The sequence below is a fragment of the Salmo salar genome, chromosome ssa06 (genome assembly GCF_905237065.1).
Source record: "Salmo salar chromosome ssa06, Ssal_v3.1, whole genome shotgun sequence".
Classification (NCBI taxonomy): Eukaryota; Metazoa; Chordata; class Actinopteri; order Salmoniformes; family Salmonidae; genus Salmo; species Salmo salar.
In genome coordinates, this window is record NC_059447.1 from 20,429,602 (window position 1) to 20,442,454 (window position 12,853).

At 46.3% G+C, this 12,853-nt stretch overlaps 1 protein-coding gene across 2 annotated transcripts in view; it reads left to right on the forward strand.

Moving 5' to 3' along the window:
• Positions 1–489: 489 nt before the first annotated feature.
• Positions 490–12,853, forward strand: part of LOC106606537 (Na(+)/H(+) exchange regulatory cofactor NHE-RF2) — a 61,557-nt gene continuing 49,193 nt past the window's right edge. The window contains exons 1-3 of one of the 2 annotated variants that reach the window (XM_045719912.1): positions 490–662; positions 1,264–1,506; positions 3,324–3,593. In XM_045719912.1, coding sequence (XP_045575868.1) covers positions 594–662; positions 1,264–1,506; positions 3,324–3,593 — 582 coding nt within the window. In that variant the 5' untranslated portion in view covers positions 490–593. The other variant, XM_045719913.1, reaches the window with a different exon arrangement.

The window sequence follows — 12,853 nt, forward strand, 5'->3', positions numbered from 1 at the left end:
CCAAGATCAGTGTCTAGGGGAAACTTCACCCCAGAGCTGTAAAGACACTCCTCTGCTGCCCCCCTCTGTCTTCATGTATTAGTGCTCCTCTCACTAGTTTGACTGTGACCATGCAGGCCAGACGGGCTCCCCTTCTGTTGCAGTTCAGCTTGTTCCAATAACATCTCCCTTCTCCTGAAGTGTACACTTGTTCACTAGTTCCCATAAATCCCCCACACCACCACCACACACAAAAAATGATACTACTATCACTTTTCATACCCTTTTTACATGCATTTCGTAATTGGACCACTTAGGGGCACCATTGTAACATGAACAGTATGCGTAAGTGTATGCCATGCGTAATTGTGCTAGAGGGGTCATGTTACAAATAAATCGTTATTTACCTGAATTTAATGACAATAAATCATTGTGTTGTCAACATGATACAGCCGAGTCCTTTCCGACACAACAAAACAACCTCCCAACTCTTTTTGGTGAGGTCGCCATTTTGGACACTTGAGACACCCAGCGAGCACACTGATTGGTCGATTACATGCGGAGTCCTCGTACCTGGATCCCCATCCCGTGCTAAACGGCAGCATTTCCACAGCATGCGCTTGATTAGGCTACTCAGTGAGAAAGGACCCCTTCTTAGACCACTCTTCAAGAGCTGCGCTCTGGTAATGACAGACCCAGGCAAAACTCGTTGATTTCTAGCGAGGGAGGTGCTATTACGCACCAAACGAGTGCCCTATCCAATTATCTGGAAACCCGGCATGTGTTGTAATTGAATCCTTATTTCCCAACCGGTTGTTATGGATGGAGGTCGAGAGAGGGGTTAGTTAGTGCCTGTTGCTCTTTCCTGGTGCAGCATGTTGCACGGGGGGTCTCTCACTTTATCAGTCCTCAGGATGGGCATTTGGAGGGTTTGAGGACGCTGCGCCGCCAACAAGAATAATTCACTCGTTTTTGGATAGACGATACGACTAGCAGATATCTTGGCAATACGTTCGCCTGGGTGGATAATTTAGGCTATTTTTAGGAGTTTGCCTTTATTACATGTGAAGTTCAATGCTGGAATGTAATTTTTAATACGGAGTGTTTTCTTGTGTTTGGAGAGTTTTTGTGTGTGAAGAACCTGCAGAGCAACTTTTGGAACAAATTACGCATACGAAGATGATGGTGTTTTACATGTAGAGTGAAAGTTTCGCTCTGCGCTCTGTTGGGTCATTATTGTATTACATTTTTGTATTTTTTTCTGTTTTGCTAACTATATTCAAGAACAAAACAGGTTTAAAGTCCTGGACTGCAGGAGAAATGGCCAGCGAACTGAAACCACGGCTTTGTATCATGACAAAGAGTGAGAACGGGTATGGGTTTCACTTGCACGGTGAGAAGGGGAAGAACGGCCAGTACATTCGCAAAGTTGAGCCCGCGTCGTCAGCAGAAGCTTCGGGGCTGCGCCCGGGGGACCGTGTCATTGAGGTGAACGGGGGAAATGTGGAGAAAGATACGCACTATCAAGTGAGTATAGCACATCACGAACTGTCCAACTTCATCCGATTTTTTTCTGTCAATGGACTACATCGACATGTTTAATATGCGCCAGCAGTATACCACTGCTGGCTTGCTTCTGAAGCCAAGCACTGTTGGTCCTGGTCAGTCCCTGCATGGGAGACCAGATGCTGCTGGAAGTGGTGTTGGAGGGTCAGTAGGAGGCACCCTTTCCTCTGGTTTAAAAAAATGCCCCAGGGCAGTCATTGGGGACATTACCCTGTGTAGGGTGCTGTCTTTCGGATGGGACGTTAAACGGGTGTCCTGACTCTCTGTGGTCACTAAAGATCCCATGACACTTATTGTAAGAGTAGGTGTGTTAACCCTGTTGTCCTGGCTAAATTCCCAATCGAACCCTCATACCATCACGGCCACATAATCATCCCCAGTTTACAATTGGCTCATTCATCCCCCCTCCTCTGCACTGTAACTGTTCCTCAGGTCGTTGCTGTAAATGAGAATGTGTTCTCGGTCAACTTACCTGGTAAAATAAGGGGTAAATAAGTATGTTATGAGCCTAGTGTTTCAGTAATGATATTGTCATGGTAGTGACAGACAGACAGAGGATGACACGGAGAGGTCAGCCACTGTATCATCCACTGGCGTTCAAAACGTTGAAGGAGCACTTGACATTTGATTTGATACTTGTATTTATTCCCTGCACACTTAATATGGTTTTATAAGCATATTATACCTGTATAAAATAATCATAGTATACAACAATGGACAATACCAAAATACACCATTATTTTATCTCCCCTAAAACACTCAGCATTACCCCATGGAGTGGCATAATATAAATCATACCAAAACCCCTAACAACTTTTCCAGGTTAAAATATCCACTTTTTTACGACTAGGCATTGTAAGACACAGTGCATGGTTACATGGCACTCTAACCAAGTTGTTTAGTCTAGAATGTTCTATGGTCTGTGAGAATAAGCAGACAGTCTAGACAGCCTTTCATAAGTTGCTGGAAGACATCACACATCTCCCTATCATCAGCTGCTGAGACTGCCTGGTCACACACACCCACTCTCACACACACTCACACTGCTGTGTTGATAGTGATCTGAGTTCTTAGTGAATGGCTGTGTTGTATCTCCGATGGGCAATGGCAGCCTGAAGATGAGGCAAGCACACCTAAAGCAGACATAGCGTGCATGAGATTGAAGTGGAGCCAATCTATTCCAGTGAGGTAGGATGTCTGAAATGGCTGTCATCATGTTAGTTTCATGTCAGCGTGTGTGACCTCTGACATTGTGACCCAGGATGAGACATATAGTAAGCCCTGCTCTGTAAATGTGTAACACGTTGGTCCGGTGAGCCACACTCGCATGATGAGGAACCTAGCCTGAGACCTTGTCTGAGACCTTTAGAAGACCTAATACTTATAGACTTTAGCTCAGTGGGCTGACACAGTCTTGTGGCGCCCATGCAGGAGACCTGGGATCAAAACCCGGTTAGTCACGTGTAGTCCAATGGGTATGCAATCAATCTGGACCTCATAACCAACTGTTCTATAAATCACCAGAGTTCCAGACGTCCTCGTTGTGTTTACATCCCAAACCCTTCCTCCCTAGTCCCTCACCCCATGCCACTCAGCAGTAAGTCATCACTGGCGGAGACAGACGTCTAGTGAACTAGATAATAAACAACAGAGTAATATATACAATAAAAAAATTAACAGTAACACTCACAAGTTTCAAAGAAATATACACATTTCAAATGTCATATTATGGCTATGTACAGTGTTATAATGATATAATGATCTCCCTCTCCCCACAGGTGGTGCAGAGGATCAAGGCGGTGGAGCATGAGACCAGGCTGCTGGTGGTAGACCGGGAGACGGACGAGTACCTCCGCAGCCTGCGCCTCGTCTGCACCGAGGAGATGGCTGTCCGTCTGGGGGGACTCACCTCTGTGTCCCCCTCCTCGCCCCCGGCCTCCTCGCCCGCGGCCAAGAGAGAGAACGGCTCTGTGTCCAAGCTGCCCGCCACCCTGACCAGAGAGGTACCCAAGCCCACGCGAAGGTCTCCGTCGCGGGCCGCCAAGAAGGTGCGTACCCCCTCGGGTTGAGACTCAATGGATGTTTACTCTGTAGGGGTGTTGTGGTGGTGGGTTAGTGCTGGGCTGGAACGAAAGCTTCCACACGCACAAACACACACCAGAGACCACCAGCTGACATAGATTGTTTTTTTACACTGGAGTAGGGCTGTGTTCTTGACTTGGTGCAGGGCTGGAACAAAATCCTGCACTCATATCTGCACATCAGATATGGACTGAAGGCTGCTGGATCAGGGGATGGTATTTCGGGGATTATGGCTAAAGTTAGGGGATGTTCGAGAGAACATACAGTACTTACTTAGGCCTTTGAATTCCTTATGGAATTACTCGCTTCCAATCTCTTCCAAACTCTTCTGTCCTGCACCATTCCTTCAAGGTGTTGCTACGTCAACCCCACTTTCACTTGTTCTGTGTTACCCCTCCAGGTGTTCTTAGGTCTTCCTCTCTTGCTTTCACCCTGTGGTTTCCAGGTAAGATTGAGTTCGAAGTTAGCTCAAGGGTAGCTAAACCCAAGCTGCTATCTGCTATCTACACAGTACCGTACTGTCACAGTGTGCTGGTATTTGAATGTGGGTCAGCATTCTCTCGCTGTAGCAGCCAGAGAAGCCGATGTATAACATCTGATTGCCTATAGTCACAGATCTAGGGTCAGTTTATCTTCCCCAAATCATAACCTCCGCTATTAGGGGGGAGACATAAAAATTGACCTTAGATCTGTGTCTAAGGGTGACTCCATCCTATTCCCGCTGAGATCTGATTACCTGGGTCTTGTTTTTCGAGCTGGCTGACTGAGCTCCAACCTGATCTGATGGCCTAGATTAGATTAGACCTGTCCTCTATTTGAGGGGAGCCCTGTCCAAGCCCTGTGTGTGTGTGTGTGTGTGTGTGTGTGTGTGTGTGTGTGTGTGTCAGATGGCAGGATTGGTTCCAGACTTCTTGTAGTTGTAGTGGTCAGAAAGGCACTCAAGGGTCATTACATCACAGTGGTTAGGATTCTGACCTAATGGCCAATGCAGCAATTCTCCCTGTGCTTGCCAAGTACCTAAGTGACATCCTGTGGCTGTAGAAACTACTATCCACACAGTATTACAGTAGACCTCAGAGTAAAGTGCTGAGCTAGGATCAGTTTAGCGTTTTAGATCATAATACATGAATAATAATAAATAAGATGGATGGACAGTGGGACCTGATCCTAGATCAGCACTCCTACTCTGTAAGGCTTTATGAATAGGGACCCTTGGGTGAACATGTTCTGGTGAATGGTTGTATGTGCAGATGAAATATGATAGCCCTGGCTTATAGCCCTGGGTTGCAAACAGTTTATTTTCTCAAATCTAGTTCAAGTATTGCATGTTGATTTGGAAAACATTTCTGTTGGGTCCCTGTCTTCCTGACAATCTACTCTGCTTTTGTTTTCATCTGCAAGTTGAGGCTTCTCTGCTTCTGTTTCATGCATTCAACAGAACATGTGTTTTCACTTACGCTCGTCTTGCCAATTGGTGCACGATGCAGAACTCTTATTTATACATAAGCACTGACAAGGCCAATCTGTGTGTGTGTGTGCGTGCGTGCGTGCGTGTGCTGTGGTGTGTGTGCGTGTGGTGTATGTGTGTGTGTGTTTAGCCTTTGCTCAGCTGCGATCGCTTTGTGAGCCGTGGAGAGAAATCCCAGCAGCCTGAGGGGCCAGAAGGCCTAACTAAGCTCAGGAAATGTATCTCTCTCTCTCTCTCCCCCCCACACCCTTCCCTCGCTCTCTCAATCTCTCTCTGCCCAAGCTTGGCTGAAGTGAACATAAAATACACAGAGACGCCAGAAACAAGTCCTTTCCAAGTGGAGGAGAGGAAAGGACTGAGTTTGGGAAACCCTGCACAACAGCCAGTCAGTGGGCCAGTGTACGGTAGTGTGGATGTCTGGAGGACACACACACACACACTCTCATGTATGCACGGCACGCACACACACACTCATGTATCCACAGCACGCTCACTCACGTGTGCACGGCACGCACACACACACTCTCATGTATGCACGGCACGCACACACACTCTCTCATGTATGCACGGCACGCACACACACACTCTCACGTAGGACTAGGGTCCTGCAGCTGGACATGCCTATGGTAATGTCTAACAAGCTGTGGGTGGACGAGGAGGGGATATTTCCTGTTTCATCACAAAGGGATCAAAGTGTGTTTGTGTGTGATGTGTGCATGCATGCGTGTGTGTCCACTCTAATCCACAGAGCTAAAAGAATATATTTATTTGTTGATATAGTATAGCTGGTGGCCAGGACTCATTCTAAAATAACAAGGGGACAGTATCCGGTCTGCAGCCTTTAGCTGACCCCAATGCCTGTACTCTGTCAGTGTCCCAACTGAGAGTCCATGTTTTATAAGAGATGTATTTCAGTCTAGATATGCAATATAAAACATGGACCATGCATCTGTAACTTCCATTGCAGACTCCAGAGGCTGACGTAGAGAGTGTTGGGGGGGGGGTACGACTGGAACGTCCCTCCTAGCTGTCAGTACCAGCCGTCTGTCTCGCACCCTGTCTCCCACACACGTCTGTTTTCCCGCCTTGGCCTCCGCTGTGGTCCATAAAACAGACGTAGAAACGTCTGACCAGCTGGATGGATGGGGAACAGGGAGGGAGGGGCTCTGTAGCAGGGCAGCTGCTCAGTCTTTCACAGGATGGCTACTTAACCACAAAGCAGTTGTGATCAGTTTTAGATGTGACTGTTTAGTCTACTCAGTTATCTAGAACACTAACGAACCTCTCTTTTCCTCTCCTCTTTACTGTGTATGCAGTGAGCCCAGTTTGCTACAGGAAGTGTTGTCAGGGCAGCCAGACTCCTAGGGTTACCTTGAATTCCAGGACTTCCTGGGGGGAGGAGTCGAGGGAGGAGCTGAGGGATTAGGCTCCAGTCTGCAGCCCAGTCTGTTCTGGGGCTGGGAAGTAGTGCAGGCAGCGCCTCCGCAGAGCTCCACAGACCCCCTGTCACCAACCATAATCACTAACACATTCACCTAATGTGTGTGTGTATGTTCATGTGTGCACGCGTGTGTGTGTCTGCATATGTGCATGTGTGCATTACTGCCTGTGTAAGTGGATGTATGCATGCTTGTCTGTATGTCCACGTGCCACCTTTTGCATCGGTGCATCTGTGTGTGTAGAAGTTATACGATTCTTACTGGGGTTTTCTCTCCCTTCATCTTCTGGTTTCCTTTTCCCTGCATTCCTCTACTGTTTACACTCCTGTAGATTTGAGAGACAGCTAAGAGTCCAGAAGAAGAGAGTGACTCAGAACCAACTGATTTCAGGCTGTACTGACTGTGTGACTGTACTGTAGCTGTACTGACTGTGTGACTGTAGCTGTACTGACTGTGTGACTGTAGCTGTACTGACTGTGTGACTGTAGCTGTACTGACTGTGTGACTGTACTGACTGTGTGACTGTAGCTGTACTGACTGAGTGACTGAAGCTGTACTGACTGTGTGACTGTACTGACTGTGTGACTGTAGCTGTACTGACTGTGTGACTGAAGCTGTACTGACTGTGTGACTGTAGCTGTACTGACTGTGTGACTGTAGCTGTACTGACTCTGTGACTGTAGCTGTACTGACTGTATGACTGTAGCTGTACTGACTGTGTGACTGTATTGACTGTGTGACTGTAGCTGTACTGACTGTGTGACTGTAGCTGTACTGACTGTGTGACTGTAGCTGTACTGACTGTGTGACTGTAGCTGTACTGACTGAGTGACTGTAGCTGCACTGACAGTGTGACTGTAGCTGTACTGACTGTATGACTGTAGCTGTACTGACTGTGTGACTGTGTGACTGTAGCTGTACTGACTGTGTGACTGTAGCTGTACTGACTGTGTGACTGTAGCTGTACTGACTGAGTGACTGTAGCTGCACTGACTGTGTGACTGTAGCTGCACTGACTGTGTGACTGTAGCTGTACTGACTGTGTGACTGTAGCTGTACTGACTGTGTGACTGTAGCTGTACTGACTGTGTGACTGTAGCTGTACTGACTGTGTGACTGTAGCTGTACTGACTGTGTGACTGTAGCTGTACTGACTGTGTGACTGTAGCTGTACTGACTGTGTGACTGTAGCTGTACTGACTGAGTGACTGTAGCTGCACTGACTGAGTGACTGTAGTTGCACTGACTGTGTGACTGTAGCTGCACTGACTGTGTGACTGTAGCTGTACTGACTGTGTGACTGTAGCTGTACTGACTGTGTGACTGTAGCTGTACTGACTGTGTGACTGTAGCTGTACTGACTGAGTGACTGTAGCTGTACTGACTGAGTGACTGTAGCTGTACTGACTGTGTGACTGTAGCTGTACTGACTGTGTGACTGTATTGACTGTGTGACTGTATTGACTGTGTGACTGTAGCTGTACTGACTGTGTGACTGTAGCTGTACTGACTGTGTGACTGTAGCTGTACTGACTGTGTGACTGTAGCTGTACTGACTGTGTGACTGTACTGACTGTGTGACTGTACTGACTGTGTGACTGTACTGACTGTGTGACTGTAGTTGTACTGACTGTGTGACTGTAGCTGTACTGACTGTGTGACTGTAGCTGTACTGACTGTGTGACTGTAGCTCTACTGACTGTGTGACTGTAGCTGCACTGACTGTGTGACTGTAGCTGCACTGACTGTGTGAGTGTAGCTGTACTGACTGAGTGACTGTAGCTGTACTGACTGTGTGACTGTAGCTGTACTGACTGTGTGACTGTAGCTGTACTGACTGTGTGACTGTAGCTGTACTGACTGTGTGACTGTAGCTGTACTGACTGAGTGACTGTAGCTGCACTGACTGTGTGACTGTAGCTGCACTGACTGTGTGACTGTAGCTGTACTGACTGTGACTATCGCTGTACTGACTGTAGCACCAGGAATGCAACCCCATTATGCACAATGTACACACATTAATAAAAACATGATTTACCCTGTACAGTGTATGTTTGACTTGATATTGTATGAAGAGAAGGCGTAACTGGGGAGAAAGAGAGCGCTAGAGAGGAGAGAGATTGAGAGAGACAGAGAGAGAGTGGTGAGAAAGAGAGAGCTAGAGAGGAGAGAGATTGAGAGAGAGAGAGAGAGAGAGAGAGTGGTGAGAAAGAGAGAGATAGAAAGAGAGAGCTAGAGAGGAGAGTGATAGAGAGAGAGAGAAGAGAGAGACAGACATATGGTTGTAATGTTATGTACATATGTTAATAGTGGTGGATTTAAAACTCAAAACAGGAAGGAGGACGTTTTCTCATTTTCACCCATAAGCACAGCAGGCTTACCTATACAGTAATGTGAGTCGTGTCCAGCTTTCTAAAAAGTCTTATTTAACGACTCTAATAGAATCCTAATAGAATCCTACTGAGGACAATGACTGGAGCTGCAGAGGGAGTGTGACTGTTATATAACACATATTATAAACTGGGAGGTTCGAGCCCTGAATGCTGATTGGCTGACAGCCGTGGTACATCAGACCGTGTACCACGGGTATGACAAAACATTTGTTTTTACTACCGTAATTTCCGGACTATAAGCCACAACTTTTTTCCCACGCTTTGAATCTCACGGCTTAAACAATGACGTGGCTAATATATGGATTTTTCCTGCTTTCAAATGTTTTTTTGGTTTTTTTTAAACACATTCTGTGTCGTGTTTTTTGGCGGCATGAAGCTTTCATTAGCCCAATGAAATTGCCGAACGGGTTAAGGTCAAACAACTTTTTTGTTTACTGTTTAGATTAAATCGAGCGCTCTCAAACTTCCCATCATTCTGATTACGGTAGTCATTTTGTCACCCTCATCATGGCAAAGACACGGAGAAATGCATATGATGCAGCTTTCAAGTTGAAGGCGATTGATCTGGCTGTTGGAAAAGGAAATAGAGCTGCTGCACGGGAGCTTAGTCTTAATGAGTCGATGATAAGACGTTGGAAACATCAGCGTGAGGAATTGACTCAGTGCAAAAAGACAACTAAAGCTTACTGCAAATTTTTTATTTTTGTTACAAGCCGTGTTTCGTTAAAGCCTGTGTAAAGTTCATTTGTTTCAATGTACCGGCTTATTTATGTTCAAAATAAAAAAATAAAAAATTATTCAGTGGGTGCGGCTTATATTCAGGTGCGCTCAATAGTCCGGGAATTACGGTACTCAAATTACGTTGGTAACCAGTTTATAATAGCAATAAGGCACCTCGGGGGTTTGTGGTATATTATGGCCATTATACCATGTCTAAGGTCTGTATCCAGGCACTCCGGATTGTGTTGTGCGTAAGAACATCCCTTAGCCGTGGTATATTGGCCATATATCACACCTCCTCTGGCCTTATTGCTTAATTAACAGGGGGCGTGGGTATATCTGAAGGCTGCTCTCCACACAAACACACGCACTCACACATGCACACAAAGAGAGAGAGACACACACGCACACACTGACTGGGGTCTAGATATTACAGTAGGATGCTGTGTCTAGCCCAGCCAAGACTATTTCCTCCGGGTGTATGTATATATAGAGACTGATGTAAAGAGACTCACTCTAAGGCCTAACAGCGGCTAACAGCTTTCGTCTTTTGTTTGCCTCTCTCTCTCTCCCAATTTCAATTCAATTTCAATATAAGTGTAACGGCTGTCTGTGGAAAGAGTAGACCAAGGTGCAGCGGAGTTAGTGTTCATCTTGAGTTTTAATAAACGTAAGAACACTATACAATAAAACCGACAGCCAAACAGTACTGTCAGGTGCAAGACACTAAACAGAAACAACTACCCACAAAACCCCAAAGGCAAACAGGCTGTCTAAGTATGATTCCTAATCAGAGACAACGATAGACAGCTGCCTCTGATTAGGAACCCTACTCGGCCCAAAACAAAGAAATACAAAAACATAGAAAAAGGAACATAGAACGCCCACCCAATGTAACACCCTGGCCAAACCAAAATAAAGAACAAAAAACCCCTCTCTATGGCCAGGGCTTTACAATAAGGGCTTTATTGGCATGGGAATCATATGTTTAGATTTGCCAAAGCAAATGGGGGCTCCTGAGTGGCACAATGGTCTAAGGCACTGCATCTCAGTGCAAGAGGTGTCACTACAGTCCCTGGTTCGATTCCAGGCTGTATCACATCCAGCTGTAATTGGGAATCCCATAGGGTGGAAAATTTGTTCTTAACTTACTTTTTTTTTAAAGCAAGTGGAATAGATAATAAACAAAAGTGAAATAAACAGTAAATAAATCTATTCACACACTTGCCAATCAGACCTTACCATTGGATGAATGAGTGGGTTTTAACTTGCCAGTGAAATGGTGAAGGAAATGAAAACGGAACCATGTGGTCATGAGGATGTATCCCTTACCTCTTAGTCAGCAGCTATCACCTTAACACTTACCCAGTCACACAAACACACCCCCCCTCTCTCACCTTCTCCAGAAGAGGCGGGGCTTAGTCTTGTATTGTCACCAGCACCCGTGATAAAGGGTCAGGTGTCACTTTCTCACAGCATCACACAGAGCAACCTCAGCCACACACACACACACACACACACACACACACACACACACACACACACACACACACACACACACACACACACAGCCAAACCACTACAGAGACTACTCTTCTCATGCGTCTGTGGTGCCGGGGGTTGAGAACAGGTGAGTGACATCATTAGGACTGTGTTTGTGTATGTGCTCATTCACAGTTAAATCAGCTTACTGTGTTGGCATCAAGTAAAACTATTATGTCACTTGGTTGTGTGGGGTTTGGCACCACTCATTATGACGTCAGTAGAGTGTGTAGGTGTTGGGGGGGAAACAGGTCAAAAACACCTTGTTGACCTCCATATCTGTGTAGCAGGCACGCATGCACACACACACACACACACACACAGAGAGACAGAGACACACACACACACACACACACAGACAGAGACACACACACACACACACACACACACACGACATATGACAAGAGAGAAGCTACATGTATCTAATTATAGACAAAATGAAGAAAATGATAAGCAGAAACATAATATCTAAATTATGCAAAAAAAACAGTCCTGTCCCCCATATCAAAAAGTATTGGACTGTAGCCACATGTTCTATGTTTGGGGTTGGGTGTTCTATGTTTGGGGTTGGGTGTTCTATGTTTGGGGTTGGGTGTTCTATGTTTGGGGTGGACTGTAGCCACATGTTCTATGTTTGGGGTCGGGTGTTCTATGTTTGGGGTTGGGTGTTCTATGTTTGGGGTGGACTGTAGCCACATGTTCTATGTTTGGGGTGGACTGTAGCCACATGTTCTATGTTTGGGGTTGGGTGTTCTATGTTTGGGGTGGACTGTAGCCACATGTTCTATGTTTGGGGTTGGGTGTTCTATGTTTGGGGTGGACTGTAGCCACATGTTCTATGTTTGGGGTCGGGTGTTCTATGTTTGGGGTGGACTGTAGCCACATGTTCTATGTTTGGGGTCAGGTGTTCTATGTTTGGGGTGGACTGTAGCCACATGTTCTATGTTTGGGGTCGGGTGTTCTATGTTTGGGGTCGGGTGTTCTATGTTTGGGGTGGACTGTAGCCACATGTTCTATGTTTGGGGTCGGGTGTTCTATGTTTGGGGTGGACTGTAGCCACATGTTCTATGTTTGGGGTCGGGTGTTCTATGTTTGGGGTGGACTGTAGCCACATGTTCTATGTTTGGGGTTGGGTGTTCTATGTTTGGGGTGGACTGTAGCCACATGTTCTATGTTTGGGGTGGACTGTAGCCACATGTTCAATGTTTGGGGTCGGGTGTTCTATGTTTGGGGTGGACTGTAGCCACATGTTCTATGTTTGGGGTCGGGTGTTCTATGTTTGGGGTTGGGTGTTCTATGTTTGGGGTGGACTGTAGCCACATGTTCTATGTTTGGGGTGGACTGTAGCCACATGTTCTATGTTTGGGGTCGGGTGTTCTATGTTTGGGGTGGACTGTAGCCACATGTTCTATGTTTGGGGTTGGGTGTTCTATGTTTGGGGTGGACTGTAGCCACATGTTCTATGTTTGGGGTCGGGTGTTCTATGTTTGGGGTGGACTGTAGCCACATGTTCTATGTTTGGGGTCGGGTGTTCTATGTTTGGGGTTGGGTGTTCTATGTTTGGGGTCGGGTGTTCTATGTTTGGGGTGGACTGTAGCCACATGTTCTATGTTTGGGGTTGGGTGTTCTATGTTTGGGGTTGGGTGTTCTATGTTTGGGGTTGG